Source organism: Pleurodeles waltl, chromosome 10 (genome assembly GCF_031143425.1).
Source record: "Pleurodeles waltl isolate 20211129_DDA chromosome 10, aPleWal1.hap1.20221129, whole genome shotgun sequence".
In the NCBI taxonomy this organism is placed as follows: domain Eukaryota; kingdom Metazoa; phylum Chordata; class Amphibia; order Caudata; family Salamandridae; genus Pleurodeles; species Pleurodeles waltl.
The window spans coordinates 928846371-928867539 of NC_090449.1; the positions used below are offsets into that span (position 1 = coordinate 928846371).

The 21169-nt window shown below is 41.6% G+C and overlaps 1 protein-coding gene across 6 annotated transcripts in view; it reads left to right on the forward strand.

The window, feature by feature from the left end:
- SNX13 (sorting nexin 13) overlaps nt 1-21169 on the forward strand; it is a 587891-nt gene that overhangs the window by 92414 nt on the left and 474308 nt on the right. For all 6 annotated transcript variants that reach the window (XM_069211703.1, XM_069211707.1, XM_069211702.1 and 3 more), the window contains exons 4-6: nt 6666-6778; nt 13601-13703; nt 15084-15173. In XM_069211703.1, the coding sequence (XP_069067804.1) occupies nt 6666-6778; nt 13601-13703; nt 15084-15173 (306 nt within the window). The remainder of the gene's footprint in view (nt 1-6665; nt 6779-13600; nt 13704-15083; nt 15174-21169) is intronic.

Genomic DNA, 21169 nt, shown 5'->3' on the forward strand with positions numbered 1-21169 from the left:
ATTGTGGCATCGCTCTTTTTTTCTCCCTTCTTTCCACTTCCTCCTCTTCCCCCACTTGTGTCCTCATCCCTCTCTTGTTTCACATTTCACAATCATGTAACTACTCCGCTTCTACCCCTTGTAATCCTCTCCTTCTCGTTCAGAGCTGCCTCCCTTAGGTCATTCTTCTCCCTCCTTGTGGTCTTCCCCTGCCCCCATTTTTGGTCTCTTACCCTCTCCCCCTCGTCGTCTCTTCCCCCTCCATTGTGATCACTCCCTCCCCCCCCACACCCTTGGTGGTTCCTTTCTCTCTGGTGGTCTCCTTCCTCTAACCTTGTGGCTTCCTAACACTCTCTCTTTGAACGACCACCCCACAACCCCCACTCTTAGCTTCATTACTTTCTCCCTCCCTTTGTATTCGTTTTCTTCCCCATCCCTTCTGGACTCTCATTTAGATCCCATTTGTTGATCTTCGTCCCCTCTACTCTACCAGGGCTCTTGCTTTTAAGTAAATCTCTGTGAACATATTGCTGCTCTTATTTAAAAAGCAGTACACTGGAACATTGTGTGACGACAAACTGATCAGACTTTTAGAATGTTGGGAATATATTGTTATGCTTGTTTATTAGTGAGCATTGGTAAATAACAGATACTTATGTAATACCCTGGATGGATGTGTGGAATGTGTTTCTTCTTTATTTAACTCTACCTTTTTTCCACTCCAAGTGTAAGAAATCGATTGAAGTCACTGTAATTGTGGATTGCCTGAAAATATGTGTAATGGCTTTGTCCTGAATATGGCAGAACAGGTTTTTTTTATTGCATCCTTTTTGTCTTAATGCCATACAGGCTTTTTGTCTTTTGTTTCTTGTGTTTTTAGACATAATAATGTTTTCTTGTTTTGAAACTGGCATTAGAAAAGATGTTCCTTCCTGGATTTGTTGTGACAACAGGAAATCATATTGATGTACTTTCAACACCTGGTAGGGATTACTTAACTGGATTATTTTGCTGGAACACTGTATAGAAAAGAAAAAAACTGCTAACTTAACTGCACATGATGATCTGAATAAAAGCTCTTAAACAATGACTGAAATAGTATAATATCCGATGGGACGGTGGAGATTGGGGGTTAGGGTGTTATCTATTTGGAGGTCTGGTAGAGTCAGTGGGTTGACTGATGCTTCGAAGGAGAGACTCCCGAGGCAGAAGGTGTACCCTTAATACTAAATGGGCCGCCATGCGTTCTCCTGCTTTGACTACTTGTGCATGGCTTAGATGCAGATAGATAGACGCATACATTTTTTCTTCAGTGGTATGTCAGATAATTCCATCATTGGAATTATAATGCATAGCACCATTGGCAGTACGCAGTACACATGACTGTTGAATTCACAGCACTTGTTAGATGAGACCTGTGTTACTTAGCGGCACATACAAAAGAATACCTCCAATTACATAAAGGAGATGAGGAGATATTTAGAGTATTGTCGCAGTGTCATGGGACAACTCTTTAGGTGCTCAGGTTCTGCTGTGCGTAAAAGAATCTCAAACAGTTTGTTTCTTCAGTTTGGATTCTCCAAGATATTTTTTTGCTTCCGTGGGCTTCATTGACCTGCTTTCTTATACAGTAGCATCCTCTTTGGCGCACATTCCAGCGGGTTTCATCTGGTTAGGCCAGTGATTACTCAATATTTAAACAAGCTGGCTATTAGTCTGGTGAATCATCTTTTATCCACCTTTAGGCTGAATGTCTTATTCTGTATGCTTGTAATCACATCATGCTCTGATGAACTGTGATTGTGCAAGGTGGAAAGGTGTTGGTCTGAGGTGGTATACACTAGTTATTTCTCTTGTTGCCTGTGCATATGGTTTTCAACCTGTTGTAATCTATTCTGTGGGCTTTAAACAAGCTCATCTCACGCCTTTCACTTTTGTTCTTTCCTGGGCTTGCCTTTCAACAATCCCTTGATGTCATTGGTAAATGCTTTACGTTTGTCCCGCCTTGAGGCTCTTTTGTTACGCCTTGCAGACTGGCCCTATTGCATGGATTATTGCATGATTGCCGAAATACTTTTAGGAGGGCAAATAACTTTTTTTTTGTTTTTTTTTGCTTCTCCCCTTTGCGCTCCATGGCAACCATGTTGCTTTGAGTGCGAAGCGTGCAGACTCGATCTGCGGTATTGGAGGGCTCGTCACATTGTTAACATTGTTAGCTAATCGGAGTAATTTCAATTTTGCTTTTGTCTCTCGCCTTCGTGCTCCATGGCTTTCAAAATACTCTTGTAATTGGTAAATGCTCTACCTAAATAAAAACACAGAAGTCAACAAAGTGGCTTTCCCGGCACAGCGGGAGAGCCGATTCTACGATATTCACTGCACTCAGGGAAACTCGCCCCATAGTGCTTTGCAAGCATTCTTTTTCAAAACATTTTTGCCCATAACTCAGCCTGTGGTGGTCCTAGGACAATGGGACCACCACCAAAACGTGCCGCATGACGCACTCTTTCTGTCTATGTCATCTCTGGGTCCCCGCACTGTTAGTGGGAACCCATAAAAACAAAAACCCCTCCTACCATTCAGTATCTTTTTAATCTCTCTTGGGGCTGGAATATTTGTTTACAGGTTAGAGTGGTTTGTGTTTTCAGGGACTTGTTTGTAGTATCATTGCAGTAGGCCTGTTTACCCTGAAAATGTGTAATGCACTACACCCTCTAGTTGCTAAATATATTGTTACACTGCATTATTTTCTGCCATTCTGTTTTCATGTAGTTATGCCCTTTAGGGGGCTTATAACTCAGCCTATGGTGGTTTTAGGACAATGGGAACACCACTAAAACGTTCACCAGAACGTGGCTAGATTACCTCTGGGTCCCCACACTACATTAGTGAGGACCCCAAAATAATAACCCCTCCCACCAATCAATGTTTGTTTTAGCTCCCTCATGGCTGGAACTTTTGTTTTACAGCTGGGAGTAGTTTGTGTTTCAAAGGCCTTGTTTGTGATATCATTGCAGTAGTCCTGGTAGCCCTGAAAATGTGTAATGAACTACGTCCTCCAGGAGCTGAATGTATGGTTGCACTGCATTACTTTCTGCCATTTTGTTTTTGTGTGGTTATGCCCTCTAAGGGCTAATTATATGGTTTCATGACCATGTTTTTGGAAAAGCTATTTTTATTATGGTGTCCTCTTGGAGCTGATCTGAGCATTACAGTCAACATACTACAATATTCGCGGCACTTGGAACCCCACCCCATAATGCTTTGCATGGCATTGCTTTTATAAAACATTCTTTCTCATAACTCAGCCTGTGGTGGTCCTAGGTCAATGGAACCACTTTCAAAATGTTCACCACAGCATGCTCTTTCAGTCTAACTAAGTTAGTTAGGGACTCCAAAATAATAACCAAAGCCATCATTCAGTGTATATTTAAGCTCTTATGGCAAGAACTTTTGTTTTGTACCTGGGAGTAGTTTGTGTTTAAGGGTCTTGTTTGAAAAAATATTCCGGTAGATGTAGGAAGTTGGCTATGTATATACTATTTCAAAGTAAGAAATAGTGTGTACAGAGTCCAAGGGTTCCCCTTAGAGGTAACATAGTGGCAGAAGTAGATCATTCTAATGCTCTATTTTGTGGTAGTGTGGTCGAGCAGTAGGCTTATCAGAGGGTAGTGTTAAGCATTTGTTGTACACACACTCAAAGACTTACTCCTGGCCAATAGGTTTTTATATTTAAAAAAAAAAATCTTTTCTTAGGTTATTTTAAGAACCGCAGGTTCAAGATTTGCAGTAAACACTTTAAATGCAAGGTACTTCACTTAGATATTTTAGGAACTTTGAATAAAAGCAATATCATATACAGTCTTTGTAAAAATGGCAATAAGCTATTTTCAAAGTGGACACAGTGCAATAATCAACAGTTCCTGGGGGAGGTAAGTAAAGGTTCGATTAGGAGGTAAGTAAAACACTTACAAGTCTCAGTTCTGGGGCATAGGCAGCCCACCGTTGGGGGTTCAGGGCAACCCCAAAGTTACCACACCAGCAGCTCAGGGCCGGTCAGGTGCAGAGGTCAAAGAGGTGCCGAAAACAGGGGTGCTCCAGTTCCAGTCTGCCAGCAGGTAAACTGCCCCACCCCGGTCCTTGCAGGGCAGACCAGGGGGGTTTTGTAGAGCACTGGGGGGACACAAGTAGGCACACAAAACACACCCTCAGCTGCACAGGGGCGGCCGGGTGCAGGGTGCAAAGCAGGTGTCAGGTTTCAGGTTGGAAATAATGGAGGGACCTGGGGGGTCACTCTGGTAGTGCAGGCAGACAGAGGGGGGCTTCTCGGGACAGCCACCACCTGGGCAAGGCAGAGGGTCGCCTGGGGGTCACGCCTGCGCTGAGGTTCGGTTCCTTCAGGTCCTGGGGGCTGCGGGTGCAGTGTTGGTTCCAGGCGTCGGGTCCCTTGTTACAGGCAGTCGCAGTCAGGGGGAGCCTCTGGAGTCTCTCTGCAGGTGTCGCAGTGGGGGGGGGTCAAGGGGGGTCGTCTCCGGTTACTCACGGTTCAGCAGTCGCCGGGGAGTCCTCCCTGAGGTGTTGGGTCTCTGAATCTCGAGCCGGGGGCGCCGGGGGCGTCGGGTGCAGAGTGAGAAGTCTCACGCTTCCGGCAGGAAACGTACAGTCTTTGGAAGTTGCTTCTTTGTTGCAAAGAAGTAGCTGGTTTTAAACAAGGCCGCTGTTCACAGGAGTTTCTTGGTCCTTTAGTCCAGGGCAGTCCTCTGAGGCTTCAGAGGTTGCTGGTCCCTGTTGGATGCGTTGCTGGTTTTCAAAGTTGGAGACAGGCCGGTAGGGCTGGGGCCAAAGCAGTAGCCGTCTTCCTCCTTCTCTGCAGGCTTGTAGGTCAGCAGTCCTTCTTGTTTTTTCAGGGTGCAGGAATCTCCTTTCCTAGGTTCTGGGGTGCCCCCAAATATCAAATTTAGGGATGTGGTTAGGTCTGGGAGGGCAGTAGCCAATGGCTACTGTATCCTGGAGTGTGGCTGCACCCTCTTTGTGCCTCCTCCCTGTGGTGAGGGGGGCACATCCCTAATCCTATTGGGGGAATCCTCCAAAACTAAGATGGAGGATTTCTAAAGGCAGGGGTCACCTCAGCTCAGGACACCTTAGGGGCTGTCCTGACTGGTGGGTGACTCCTCCTTGTTTTTCTCATTATCTCCCCTGGACTTGCCGCCAAAAGTGGGTGCTGTGTCCAGGGGCGGGCATCTTCACTAGCTAGAGTGCCCTAGGGCATTGAAACATGACGCTTGAGCCCTTGAGGCTCACTGCTAGGTGTTACAGTTCCTGCAAGGGGAAGTTGTTAAGCATCTCCACCCAGTGCAGGCTTTGTTTCTGGCCTCAGAGAGAACAAAGGCTCTCACCCCAGGGGGTTAGAAACTCGTCTCTCAGCAGCAGGCTGGCACAGCCCAGTCAGTCCTGCACTGAAGGATTGGGTAAATTACAGGGGACATCTCTAAGATGCCCTCTGTGTGCATTTCTTAATAAATCCAACACTGACATCAGTGTGGGTTTATTATTCTGAGAAGTTTGATACCAAACTTCCCAGTATTCAGTGTAGCCATTATGGAGCTGTGGAGTTCATTTTGACAACTCCCAGACCATATACTTAATATGGCCACACTGCACGTACAATGTCTAAGAATAGAATTAGACACTGTAGGGGCATATTGCTCATGCAGCTATGCCATCACCTGTGGTATAGTGCACCCTGCCTTAGGGCTGTAAGGCCTGCTAGAGGGGTGACTTACCTATGCCACAGGCAGTATTTTGTAGGCATGGCATCCTGAGGGGGAATACCATGTCGACTTTACCTTTTTCTCCCCACCAACACACATTATCTACAATGGCAGTGTGCATGTGTTAGGTCACAGGGCCCTTGGTACCACTGGTACCTTTTACAAGGGACTTATCTGTGTGCCAATTGTGGAAACAATGGTACATTTTAGGTGATAGAACACGGGTGCTGGGGCCTGGTTAGCAGGGTCCCAGCACACTTCTCAGTCAAGTCAGCATCAAAATAAGGCAAAAAGTGGGGGTAACTGCAACAGAGAGCCATTTTCCTACAGTAGGCCTAATGTCCCTTTAGTTTTATGAGGAGCCACTTAAATTATGTGGCAAAAAGGACCAAACTATGCAGCAGGGTTGACAAATTTATGTGACAAAAAAGTCCAGATACAAATTTACAACGCCAAGAGCGCCAACACACGTAAATGCGAGACCTATTGCATTGCAAATGTTGGTTTCAATTAGAGACACCAGAGCTGTGACAGTTCAGCCAGCTCTACAAAATTGTGGTCACTTTGAGTATTATCACACTTTTATTTTCTTCACTGCTGTTTTCATTGGAACCAACTTTCTCTAGTTTAATTACCTTCTCTCACATTGATTGTTGCCAGACTGGTGGGGTGCAAATATTTCACCAAGTCAACACGAGTTCCCATAATTGAGCAATGCGTGGAATACACATGTGTAGTAGAGAATTATTTTAATGGTATACCTGGAATGATTAAAGCAAATAAAATACGCATACTCAATAATAGTCAAAAAGCCTAACTATTTTATTTTTGAGTTTGGTAAACAAATGCATCAAAGCTTGTTTTTTCAGTTCACTGTACTGTTTTTGAAAAGTTGTTTTGTTTTCTTTGTTCCAGGCCAGTCTTTCCATATGGGGATGGGGATTTCTTGGTGGCGTTCTGTTTCTTATAACGTTTGGACCCTTTGCAATATTTTACTTGGCCTTTTATATTCTCTGCTTTGTGATCGGGTAAGTACATTTGAGTGTTGATCACAGTTGCAAGTCTGCTGTACTCATTATTTGCAAATTAAGTGATTTGTATTGGTTCTATGTATCCAATAGTACCAATATATAATACATCCATTACTGTAGCATCTGCTAAGATTTATTTTTGTAATTCGTTACAGTTCAAGTTGACATCTCATATGCTGCTAAAAGCTGCTTACATAGTATAGCTTGGGCTTTTTTAAACTAATGTAAATTTATGAAAGAAATATTTCAATTGTTCATCAGCACTGATGATAATATGCTGGCATTTCTTTAAAAAGTCCACATACATTTTAGCGTAATGGTAAAACAGTAGCTGGCACCAAAGGAGAGATTTATACCTCAATGTGGAATCACCATGTCCTATTCCATATGACTTCATAGTCGCCGCCTTCTAGATTTGTCTCATGACTGTCATTTTATGCTTTGATCTGCTTCAGCATATTACTCCATGGAGCAGACCTCCAACGCTTTATATACGAGGAGCTACTTCTGATTAATAAAAAAATCACCCAGAGCGACTAACAAGTATTGCCAGTGTTAAACTGGTGACCAATTCAGACAAGATTGCATTGGTGGCCTCCCCCATGCAGGATTCCCAACTCTGCAATCCGTCAGGGTTACCAGCAGAAACCTAATTGAAAAAAAGTCAGTATGAAATAAGCAACACGTCTCCCCAACTGAGCAAGAACGGTCTGCTTGAACTGTTTTAAAAGTGCAATCCGCATATTGTTTCCTAAAAATATACAATTTTTTTTATCAAATACATGCTTTTAAGTTTGTTAATCAATTCTCTCGAATTCCCCCAAATCCCCCCATGCCTTTGTTTTGCTCTTAAAAATAGGTTTGCCTCAAATACAGAAATGCAGGTTTGATTTTTAGTAAGTGTGGTTGGTGCCTAAAAATCTGTATGGCATTTTTATCAATCCTGCACATTTATTTATTTAATTATGTATTTATTTATTTATATTTGTGTGTGTGTGTGTATTTATGGAGTTTTATTATAAAGTTCTTACATTTCTTTTAGCAATCACTGCCGATCACTATACGGGAATGTGAACATGAAAAAATAAATGAATACTAAGTGAAAAGAAATAGGAAAAGCTGAAGTGGATTGATCTTGCAAAGGATAAACAACTGGCATAAAGAAAAGGATAGTTCATTTGTATTAGGCTGGTTAACCAATGAGAATCGACGTGTAAAGGACATAATTAGTTTTAACAGGTGGATTTTGAGCAAGGGATACATTGAATGAATCATTAAACAGGAAGGTTTTAAAGTCTTTCTTGAACTAGTAATAGTGTTCTTGATTTCTCACTGTGACTGACAGATCATTCCAAAAATGTGGACCTAGAAATTTTAACACTTTGCCTCTAGATTTCAGCCTTTTGCACATATGTTGAAAAAGCTGAGATGCGTTGGCTGATCTTAAATTCCATATCGGTTGGTATGGTGATGGCAGAATATAAAAGATAGATAGCGACAGCTTTGTGCATGGTGTATAATGTTTTAAAATTGATCCTGTGTCAGGCCTCGAAAAAAATCTTTAAAAATGTTATTAGACCTGCAGGTTGAGTAACTTGAATAATCTACTCGACCTAACTGTAATATGCTTAACCCGTTTATGGATCTCAAATTGTATGATCCTAGGCAAATATTTTAGTTTACAGACTCAACTTTTTCTTCATTCTCTCATGAGTGCACCTTCAAATATGTGAGCCCAGCATTTCTGCTGTACCAAAGAACCGTTTGTTTGATTAAATACACTAAACGTTTGCTTCATGTATAATACAAATCTAGCCCACATATAGAAGACACATGGTCCATGGCTTACCTCTTAGTTTACATATAGCATCGCCACCAGCGCAGGAGTGTTTCTCAGTTTATGTTTAAACACTCACTTTTAATGAATATATTACTAGAGCGTGATGTGGTAGCACACTGTCACTTCTACAGTAAATGTGCTAGAAGTGTCTTGCAGGTTTTCTGATAAAACTATATAGCATAGTAACAATCTGTGAAAATTTGAGTTCGGAAAACATATTTATCCTTTGCACATTACCAAGTAAAGAGTTCTGATTTGTTTTCATTCTGTTTAAATATTTTGTCCTCACACAGAGGTACAAACAACCATTTGTAATGCAATAAGTCTTGCATTTGCTTGAGTTAGAGCTATTGGTGTTGTAAATGCATAACTGGACTTTTCTTGCTGTATAAATTGGTCAACCCTGCCACACAGTTTGGTCCTCTCTGCCTCAAAATTCTATGGTCCTGCATATGACTAAAGAACTTCCATTTACCGTCTTCCTCTATCTGTAGCATATAATGAAAATATTTCCATTATTTATTTTATTCGCCATTCGCGAACCAAGGCGGGGCACATGAAGGGTGCAGAGTACACGCCATGTGACAGCTTTCAAAAGAGGCAACTGTGCAAAATGGCTAACAAAAACGAGACCAGAAGAGACACACAGGAGGCGGTGGCAGGTTACAAAGAGAAGTAGCACTCCTTACTACCCTCCCTACAGCAAACACTACATAACACAAAGTACGCAGGGATCGGGGCATGACTCCTCGCTCACAAAACAATAACGGGGAACTGGGTGCAAGGTCTAGCTCTCCTCCTCTGTCAGGATACGAAAAGTGTCACTAAGATGCACAGGGAGGCCGCGGGAAGGCAGGGGCCCCTATTAAGAACGACAACGGCCAATGAGACCGGGACCCCATGAGGATCATGAGAGATCCATGTGGGGTGCATGGCCAAAGAAAGAATCTAAAGTTAAAAACAGAACACAACACACACAGTGGTGTGGAAAAAAGACTGAGCTGATAGAGCCTTCGAACGACGACACCGCCACAGACTGCAAACGCGAGCTTTCAGGAACTTCCAGTGACTCCGATGGCATCACACAAAATGCGCCAGAATTGCAACACTGGCTTTTCAAGCTACTGAAAGGAAATGGAAAGTGCTGAACCAAGAGTCCCAGGAGGCACCACTGCAAAATTGGTGCCTTTGATCTGCTGAACACATGGAAGAGATAGACAAATCGTCTGACGCATTGTGAAGCGATGTAATGTGACCTGAAATGTTGTTTATTGTTGGAATGGACCTTCCTATGAGCTGTCGATATTCGTAACACCCATTCAGCTCACGTAGCCACCATAATTGAAAATATAGCCTCTTTGCTGGAAATGACTCAGAGAGAAATTGTGTCAATTTTTAATCTCTGGAACGATGGATGGGTTCAATGCAATTAGGTGCTCCTATTAGTTAATGAAGGAAAACACTTTTAGGAGTCTACAGTGACCGAAAGTGTACTGACGCAAGTTGCATTTAAAGAGAGTGGTTATAGATATCAAGCAACAATGTGGGTGGGGTGGTGGAGATGGGCAGATACGAACAGGAAACTTTGGGATGGGTTGGAGCTGCTGATGGGATGGCAGTGCGAGCCGATTCAACACGCCATAGCGGGCATGAGCACGAAGTAGAGACCAAAAAAGAAACAAGCACTTGCAATGCGGTGGGTCGTGCGCTTGCTCGAGTTAGAGCTATTAGCGTTTTAAATTCCCAACTGGACATTTCTTGGCACATAAATTGAAAACGAAAAGTAAAACAGTTGACCTAAGCGAGCCAATACAAAGTGCCACGGCCGCTATAAGCATGAGCAGGAAGGAGAGACACAAAAGGAAAAAGGCAACTACCCCGAAACACGTGTATAGAGATGAACAGCAGTGACTGCACTAACTTTAGTGAAAAACTTCGGACACTTTCAAGTAAGCGTGAAATTTGAACTGCATTTACCAGGATGCAAAGGGGCGAACTAGACTGGGATGTGAGGCAGTGTGCTCCCAACCCGCCTTCCTGTTAAAAGGCTCCCTTGAGCCATCGAGCTGACGAGCTCTGGAGACGCACCTGTGAGCCTGTGAGTGGTACTAGACCTGAGACGATTTTGGCAGCATTTCCAGCAACCCCAGATATTTTTTGATGCCTTCTACTCTCTACTGATGAGGGGCAACTACCCCGAAACACGTGTATAGAGATGAACAGCAATGACTGCACTAACTTTAGTGAAAAACTTCGGACACTTTCAAGTAAGCGTGAAATTTGAACTGCATTTACCAGGATGCAAAGGGGCGAGCTCGACTGGGATGTGAGGCAGTGTGCTCCCAACCCGCCTTCCTTTTAAAGGAAAAAGATGTTTGCTCACAGTCAAACATGTCAATAGTCGTGCAATTATCCATGTAACAGGGTCGATGGATAAGGCGGTAACAAAACTGCTCCAAGGAGGGACAAACGTAAAGCATTTACTAATGACAACAAACGATTTTTGAAAGGCAAGCCCATGTTCGAGTGACAGTGATGGGCGTGCAGTAGGCGTGGTAAAAAGCCCACATAAATATCAACATGTCTGAAAAGCAGTGCTTGGGCGCTGCTATGCTCAACCTAAAAAGTAGTTCGCTGCAAGTAAAACATATCAGCAGTCGTGCAATAATCCATGTAACAGGGTCAGTCTGCAAGGTGGTAACAAAACTGCCCCCAGGCTGGACAAACATAAAGGATTTACGCGTGGCGTCTAGGGATTTTTGAAAGGCAAGCCCATGAACAATTCACCCTACAACATCCTGGAACTCGGCAATCAGAAGGAAATATGTAAGAAGACAAACAGACTTTCGACCTCTGTCTCTATACACAGAGCAAACGAGACAAGTTAAGAACAAGATTTAAAGGTGTCTTTATAGCTCCTTCACTTTCTGACTGAAAAGGACACCTGTTATTTGGCAACTTGCCAGAAGGGGCGAGTAGGTCCTAAAAATAGCTCGACCTGATAAAATATGATTCGCCATAGCGAGTGGGCAGTAGATTTTTCAAGGACTCTGTGCCATATGCAGAACAATGAAAATTCATCAGGGCAGATGTGGTGGGTTTATATTTCTCAAGGTAAGGCAGATTCTCATTGCTTGTTTTTGTACCCTTTGCAGTTTCTGAATTTGACATTTTTGTAGGAAGCTGACTCTGTATCTACTATATCAAAAAGAGATATAGGGCCTTATGACCTTGACAGAGGGGTTTCCTCCATCGCAAGTGTGACGGATATCTTGTCTGTCGTATTACTATCCTAATTGAATATAATGGGATCATAACACGGCAGACGGGTTGTCGTCCAAATTTGTGACGGCGGAAACCCCTTCATCAAGGTCGTAATAAGGCCCATAGTGTGCACAGAGTCCATGAGTTCCCCAGAGGCTTAACAGAGGCTAAAGTAGATAATACTAATGCTCTCTTTTGCGGTAGTGTGGTTGAGTCGTTAGGCTTATCAGAGGGCAGTGCAAAACATTTGTTGTATGCACACAGTCAATAAATTAGGCACACACTCAATGACTAACTCCAGGCCAATGTATTTGGATTGGAAAAATGTATTTTGTTGTTTTATTTCTAGAACCAAAAAGATCTTGTTCCAGGTAAGTACATTTGCAAGTATCAGCCTTTCCCTTGGGGAGTGACTGCTTTGGCATCTACTTTAAAGGTGAGGAATCTGTGGTTAGAAGTATTTATTAGTTGAACAAGTAGTATATAACCATAGAATCCTCACTGCCCTTTGACCTCCCCTCGTTCTGTGGCTCATCCTCTATTTAGCACCTAGCTCCCCACTCGGATCTACCAATTAATTAATTAATAGGCTTCGCTGTACCCTTTTTAATGCCAAGTCACAGGGTAAGGTAAGGTACGTGATTCCTCCGTATTAGTGCCGGTTTTCCACCTGGAGCAGTAACTGCGCGTGGACGGCCAACACTCAGAACTCTGAGTTGAACTATGTCTCTGGGTCTGGAATTACCGGAATTTAATATTCTGGACCCGGTTATCTCATGTTTGTTTCCTCTGCCCCATAGGCACCGGCTTCACCAGATGAGGTTGCGCATCTGGGGACATCTTTGCTATGGGGACAGTAGGAACTGTTTGCAGAAGCATAGCACAGCCTGCTCCTGCTAGACCATACAGCACCATGGAGAAGGTGGAGTAGATAAAAGGTCTTACTGTTGAAGCGCACCTGGTGCAGAGCCGGGGTGCCGGACTGAAAGTTGTATTTTCCTTTTGGCAAACCCATGTGTGGTCAGCAATGTGAACACGTTGTGTTGCTTTTCTGTACAACATTTGAATTCAGAATATTTGTATAAGTCTGTCCACTTTGCAGGCCAAGCTAGAGGTCCATAACCTAAAAAAAAAAAAAAAAGTCACATCATCATACTTTTCAAGATGCATTTTTTGGTTGGTAGTTGCAGTGCAAAGTGAATAAATGAGTGCATTGCAGAGCTATAAACTGAAATGTCAGTTGTGGTGATAGATCAGTATTATCTACCATTACCGCCAAGTGAAACGGAACCAATGTTGTATAAATATGGCAGAAAGATATGAGTGGTTCTGAAATTGTGCAAAAGAACTTTGTGGTATTTTAGTAACAAGATGATATCGAATGATGTGCCCTCAAAACACAAGGGCGTCAACAGCACAGTGAAAATAACGGGTAAGTTGACATATTGGAATCAAGTACGTGATGCGGGCTATGCCTTTGTTTTTTACCTGGGGAAAGTTCTTTCTTAGGAAACATTTTTGTTCTGTATACTGATTTTGTTTTTTAATTGTTTTCCGTTTTGTAACGTACCGGAATACATTATTTTGTGAAGGTAAATACCCAAATAAGCCGACAATATAACGGAAATTACTCCTCTCGTAAGATGTTTAAGCAAAGCTGAAATACTTTCGATTGATTTTCTTTTTTTCTTTCTGGAAACCACTTTTCTTCGCAGAGGCTTTGTGATTGCTCTTTTATTTGGAAAGACGAATTCGGAAAAGTACCTTGAAACGTGCGAGCACTCCTTTCTTCCATCTACACCCATTGGAGTTCCTATGGTAAGTTATTCTTTCAAAATGTATGCAGTATGTTAAAAACACAAACACTTTGAGAACAAATTGGCAGCTGAAATATAGACATCCGCTCCCTCTCCCTGAGATAAGTTGATTTTACCACCTTATTTCCTGTTTTAACTAGCTTCGCAGCCATTACGGCAGCAAGTGGCCTCCAACCTACACTGAGTTTATAAGCACGGCACCCTAAAATTCAACCCCTAATGGACAAATCGACAAGAACCCCCCTCTCTTTTATGGCAGCATCGCACTTTGCACTTTCCTAAGCCTATCGTATAAGGAAGAGTCGGTACACTGATGAGTCGGTACCTCTGGTCTATTAGAGTATACCAACCTTCTTCTCGTAATAAGGTTTACTCATCGACCAGCTTATGCAGATTTAGCTGTTACCTTATTGTTGTTTAAACATGTATCTTTTAATTGTGATTTTTTTTTAATTGTGCATTTTATTTCTTTCTTAAGGTTTTGTTGTATTGCACTGTTTTTAATTAACTATGCAGATAATAGATTACTTACACTGTGCCTTGCTGCTTCACCCAGGTGAAATGTTCATTCATCCTCTGCGTCGTTCAATGCTAGTATTAGATTATGTAGTTACCCACTGAAGTACAGCTGAGTGTAAAGCTGTTTTAATTGAAAATTACCATGCAGGCACAACTACTACTCTTTGGATTAGATGATTTTGATCATGGTGTTTTGAGATATTAGGGTCTCATCATATGTTTCCATGATACAATCCTAACCAAAATGATTCTAATTACATGTGCTTCTTTTGAGTTTGCTGTTGTTTATGTATTGCCTGGGTCAAAGTTGAGTGCCAAGATTGTATTATTTTTTTTATTATTTCTTCATATGTTTATTAGTTGTGAACTCATATTTCCTCAGTTCGTAGGTATGTTTTGACTGCTTTCGAAATTAGTCTTTTCATGTCTAAGAGACAAAAGCATTGGGACTATTATTAAGAATAGTATTACATTTGGACTGGATGCTACGTCTGTACTTAATTATGAACTTTTTTTTTTTTTTTTAAATTAAAGCAAAGTTATGTGACAACTATTTACGTAGCTGCATACGTTTGCATAATGTGGGCCGTGTATTTGGCCGCCTTCTGCACACCCTGGAATTTTTCGCTTGAAATTGGATAAGGGCTTGGGAAAGCCTGTGAGTGCAAGTTCTCCTCTTACCAAAATTGAGTTACCGATGGTCTTAATTATGTCGGCCTTGAGAGCATGGCTTTAGTACTGGAAGATATATGCATGCAGGATCTCGGAATATGTTGTTTATTATTTATGTTGTGTTTGTTTCTGTGTTCTGTAGACTGTTTTAAAGGCACGTCTTTTCTGAGCATATCGTTTGTTACTTTAGTGTTTAGAAGAAATGAAACGGGAAGCTAGACCTATAAAGATCGACAGAAGACTGACTGGTGCCAATGTGATTGATGAACCTTTACAACAAGTGAGTAAGACGGTGTTTTTGAAGAAACTGCTTTTATTACGCTTCTGTTTACTACAAACGTTCCACATGCTTTTGAACACCACAATAAGGCCAGGATGCTGGCCGTCGACCTATGGGCTACTTTAAGATACTTGCCTAGGTGTCTATTTATGGCACTATGAACCGGGGTTTTACACATTTTTAAGAATGGCCTACCACTGCGTGGGTTGGAGTGCGCAGGGATTTGTTTTTTTTTGGCAGTCAATTGATTTTTGCTCAATGTTCTAATAACATGTCTCTTAGTGACCATAAAAATGCATTGTTTGGTCACTATTTCTTGATATGGCCCAGTATTTTTATGCAGTGGTGGCTGGTGGCATTTAAAAGTGGTGGCCCGTAAAAGTTGGGGATGAGTTTTTTGTAGTGAATGTCTCAGTGGTGTTCTCAGGACATTTACACATATTTCTCCCTTTGCGCTTGACTTTTGGAAAAGTTGAGGATATTTGAGTCCTCATCGCTAAGACATAAAAGACCTGCACAGCTTTTGGATCAACTTAGCTGGGGAACTAAAGGAGTGCAGGACCACAGCCTGGAGTGCGACAATAGGGAGGCCAGGCCCCACTTTCTTTCATGACTCCTCCCCCTGCTGCTCCCCTCCCCAAACAGAACACAAGCTGTACACGAACAGTAATAGTTACTATTTCATTGACAGGGTCTGCTTTGAACTCACCCACTTTGTTTCTGTAGTGTAATGCAATCACCAAAACATGATCTGTCCAGGAGGCAAGAAGCACACCACATAGCACAACCACCAGGCACAGGGGGCATGTACCACCCAAACCCAGGCAGAATGGCAAGAGCAATGCAAGGAGCTGCCGAAAGTTAGCTTGGGAGATTGCAAAGGAAAAGGCCGAGGTGTAAGCATTCTTTTCAATTTAATTGTCTCTGACGAGGAATGTTTCTGATGATGGCATCTCTAAAGGTCACTGTAGCTCCTATACTTATCAGCAAAGTATACAATGTTTTAAGCAGATCTATAAGTGCCCTTGTATGCGTTCTGCAATGTTTGTCTCTCTAAACGCTCAAAATGTATTTTTTAAATTAAATGAATCCGAAAAAGCCTGCCTATGGAAGAGGTTAGCTCTATTTCCTCCAGATCTGAAAAAGTGGTTTTCTTCTCTTGTGCTCCAATCCCGCTCTCCCGCTCTACAGCTGAACACGCACTTCACAAAGCATGCATACCGTACAATAGACATTTACTGCATTCGACTAGCTGAGCAGTATTTCAAAGTTGTCTCACCCCAGAGCTGACAGGCTTTGAATCTGTATCCCTTCTGCAAAGAGAAATTCCTCATTCCCAAATTCTCGTTAACTCCAAGGCAAACACTGCTTACATCAGAGAGGACTCCTGACAAAAAGCAATTGGTGTCATACACTCTCAGCATGCATAATGCCATCACTGGCACTGTGCATGAGGTGTAAAGCATTGCGTCACTCTTTAAGAAACGTAACTAATCACTTTATGGCTTGATAATCAAGATACACTGTGGTTAGTTATGTTCTGTAACCATCCAGCCCCCCTCCTCGTTTGTGACTTCGTTTAGCATTGTGACGGTTAGCAAAGGTGGCTTATGAGGAGGAGGGCATGTTAAAGGTGTTCGAACAATCAAACTGTTTAAAACAAGGGCGGGGCAGTACTAAAATATTACGGATAAATTATAATAACGTAGCGGAGTGGGTGAAGGCGTCTGCTGCAGTATTGTGTGTCCAGCATGCATGTCTGTACCCAGTAAGGGTAACTTTTATTGGTCCAAAGTTAACAGAATGAGCCCCGTTCAGCTGGGTTATAGAGACACTGCTCTTTACAGCACTGGAAAACCCTCAAGAATATGGCATCGAATATATACAAATATATAAACAAAAACCTTAACTCACCACCAGGCATGACCTTGTGGTTGGTTGTCAGTGCCACCTGTTGTGTATTTAACATTTATTGCTCGAATTTGCTCCCCAGTTTCAATTAAATACTAATTTTTGTAAAGTTTAAGCCCACCACCAGAGCACCCCCATGTGCTGCTCGGTGAACAGAAATTTAACAGATTCGTGGCACGAAGTCTAGGAATCTGATTACAGTGACATGGCGACAGAGGGGAGGGTGTGCCGCCCTGGGACTCCGCATCTTACTAATGTGCACTTGTGTGTACAGCCACATTTAACGTCACAGCACAAACCTGCACAGTGGCAATAGATGCTGCTTATTGGCTGAGATATTAAACATTCTAAGGTTTGCTCTTTTTACCTGTCGACTTTGTGTGATCTTGAGCAAACCACCCTAACTGCCTCCAAGCGCAGGACTGTGGAACAGGCTACGCTAACGTCACCACATCCGTCCAGTCTCCACAACCAATCCAAAGTTTTCTCTTGTTAACGCGTCCCTTTATGATAATTTATTACACATCAGGACTTGTTTTAGGCTAATGAATCTTTCGACCCAGTTGAGGGACACCTTAGGACGATGTAGCTAATCAACATGTCAATCAGTACGTCAATAATGTCATCAATATTTATCACAACAATGCATTTCACTTTAGTCAATGACATTTAATTAACTCAAGACACCACCATGACCTTTCAGTCATAAATAACCACACCAGTTTAGTATAATCTTAATGATGTTTATTCCCTATTAGTTTACAATACTACTAGCATGTTTATTAATCTCAAAACCAATCTCAAAACCAATAAGCACAGTAAGATAGTCACAATATGACAACTCTGATAAGATTTCGTCAAAGCAAGGATCACAAACATCAGAACATAGAAGTGTGAACATAGGCTATCCTTAGCAGAGTATCGTCAACAAAGCATTAATTTAGTTGTTTGTCTATTTGCGTCAGTTTAGTGAACCCCTCTCAACTAACCTCTAATTAGCATTGGCATGTTGGGCTTCATGCAAAACAATTTAGAACATCAATTTGAAAAACATCTAACTATGGTTTCTGTCAAAAGAGAAGCAGTTGGTACCTAGAAAGGAAAAGCAACAGACATTCACAATTTCATTGTCATATAGTTACCCTTCAAATTTGGTCAGCACTCAGGTTCAGTCTTCGTCTTCAGGACATCAGTTGATTCGCCATCAGTCAGGAACTCAGCTCTCAGGTAAGGAAGGGGCACTTCCCTCATAAGGAGGTAAAGTGTGAATGGGCAATCAATCTAAGGAGAAGTATGGTTCTAGATAAGTCAGCCAGTCACTAATAAAAGTGACAACGTTTCTGGATCATAAAATATAGCATCAGCATTCCCCCCTCTCCTAGTCTCCTACTCCCTAATTCTAAATCACTTCCTGGTGACAGGGGTTTTTATCCCCTTTTCATTGTACATTCCCCTAAAATGTAATTGGACAAGAGTTGCACCCCACTATCTTTAACCATTTAAAAACACATTAAATCATTAAAGTTCTCAGGCCTTTTATTGGTCAATATGATTGACATCTTCAGAGGTACAATGTCCGGTATGATTTCATCCTTTTGTAATTCTTTGCGCATCTTCGGTCAGTATCTCCATTGTCTGGACCGGTTTGGTCGACCTTGTATTTAATATTAGTCTACACTGTTGCATTTAGCTAGTACATTTCTACAAGCAATATGAATTTTCATGAGAACGGATCTACTATAGTTACATTCAGCTTCTAGTTTGAAGAAAAAAAAAACAAGAGTTCATGTCCTTTAGCGAGTCAGCATACTGCGCGTTTAGAAAAACACATTTAATATGAGAGCTAGGCCTTGACTCATGCTAACTAAGGCCTACAAGATTCATGATCAAACTTTAATAACATATTCATCAATAATTAGTATAAAACCATCTTTTAATATATTATTTTAACATTATTAGTCCTTTTCATTAGTCTCCGTGTAAATTGGCGACCACTCCCCGTGGGCACATTTCAAGCTCACGTTTTAGCAAAAAACATATTAATACATTTTCTATGCAGCATTATTATACATTAGTTCATAAACATATCATGTTAATTATAGATTATATAAGCTATGCTCTCTCAGTCCCTCCTCTGATGAGCCTAGTCATCACAAACCTTTCCCTTTTCAACCTTTCACTTTTAATTTTTCACTTTGCGCATAATGTGCATTTCAACATCTTGACCCTTGTGTGAACTTTCCCAAATTTCATTAAACATTTTCTCCCTTTCATTTTCTTCATTTCTTTTACTTCGTTTTGTCCAGTTTCTTTTAATTCTTTCATTAATTTTGCATGCACCCCATAAACCCAATAAACAAATCAAGACAATGAATAGACCTCCTAATGTTTTTGCAAGAACCCTATTCCAAATATTACTAAACCAGCTCCCTACTCTGGCAATTCCCTTTCCAACTTTCTCCCAAACTCCAGGTTCCTTCAGCTCCTTAAAATCTGCACTATCTCTTGTTAAGTTAGTAAGCATACCGCTAATCTTGTTACTATTATCAGGAATAAATGAGCAGCAATGACGCTCGTTAAGCATCTTACAGACTCCGCCGCTCTTTGCTAAAAGAATGTCTAAAGCAAGCCGATTTTGAAGAGTCATAGCTCTTTCCGAAGCAAGTTCAGTATCCATCAGGAGTATAGCCCCTGTGAAGTTTGTCAGCATGTTATCCACAATAGTAGACAACTTTCGAATTTTTATGGAGTTTAAGATAACCCCTACTGAAGGAATTATGGCTCCAAATATGTCACCAACAACAGAAACCGCTGTCTCTCTCTTTTGTCTTGTATGTTGTAATTCAGACATTTTAGGTATTTGCTTTAAGTCATCAATCCGGTAAATCTTTGGGAAAACTATTCCCAAATAACATGTCCCATACCATCCCTTAGGGAGACGGTAATAAGCATTAAGTCCACAAATATTGGAGATCCCAGGGATCGCTGGATCCTGTTCATTTAATATGAATGTCCACTTACCCTGAAACAAAAACACATGCCTGCATTCACTCGTTCCCACAAATAAAGTGTCTTGATCAGATTTTGGCCTATATATATATACAAAGCCTACCTACATGTAATGCATCTATAGCTAATTTGCCCTGCGTCTTTATTGCGGTGTAAGCATAACCATTTGCATATGTGCGTTTCTCTAACCTCTTTTCTAGTCTTTCTTTCAGTGCCTTGCGTCTATCATCAGTGTGATCTAAAAAGCTCTTCTCTACAGGCGTTAGTAAGCAGGTCAGATTGTTGCGGTGCGCGTAAGCTGTCCCAAATGTTAGTGTTGGCTCAAAGAAACCTCTAAGTAATTTTATACTATGCTCCTTAGCTAATTTGTTCAGAAACTCAATCACAGGCACAAAGGAAAACACTACATCTAAATTAGAATTAAAATATTGCACATGTTCCTGATCATAGAATCTCGTTAGCAGCAAACTAAAGCTTATCCCGTAGGTTAGTGGCAAGCTATGGTAAGTGACCCCTTCTTGTACTGACGTAGGAATCTTTGTACACACATAACAGTTCTTTACATCCATCGTGTCAACATACTTGTTCAGCAAGCGATAGAAAACATTAGTAGACAGTTCCCCCTTTGGGTTAGTTCCTGCATGTAAGTACTTTGCATCCTGCTCAAACTTCTCTCTTGGTGTTAATGTAGCAGTCTCAGGTTTTGAAGCATTGTTAGTCACTTTCTTGTCGATCCACGGCATTCCCACAATCACACCTATAATTATTATTGCACACACAATACCTAGGATAGCACTTAACCAACCACATACCCTACCTTTCTTACTCTTAGTGTAAGCCATGATCTGTAAAGAATCAGATAGCAGAATATTTCAAAACAAACACTCAACTTGAGGACGATTTAAAAGCTCTCTTTTTTTTTTTTCCTAAAGCAAAGTCTCTCTTTCTCTCTGCGTGTATTTACAGCGTTTCACTCACCCCAGGACCCTTTGTCAAATCAGGTTAGCAGCTTGTCATAATCGGTTTTCAGAGACAATTCAGGTTATCAGTGTCACATCCGGTAATTTTATCAGTCT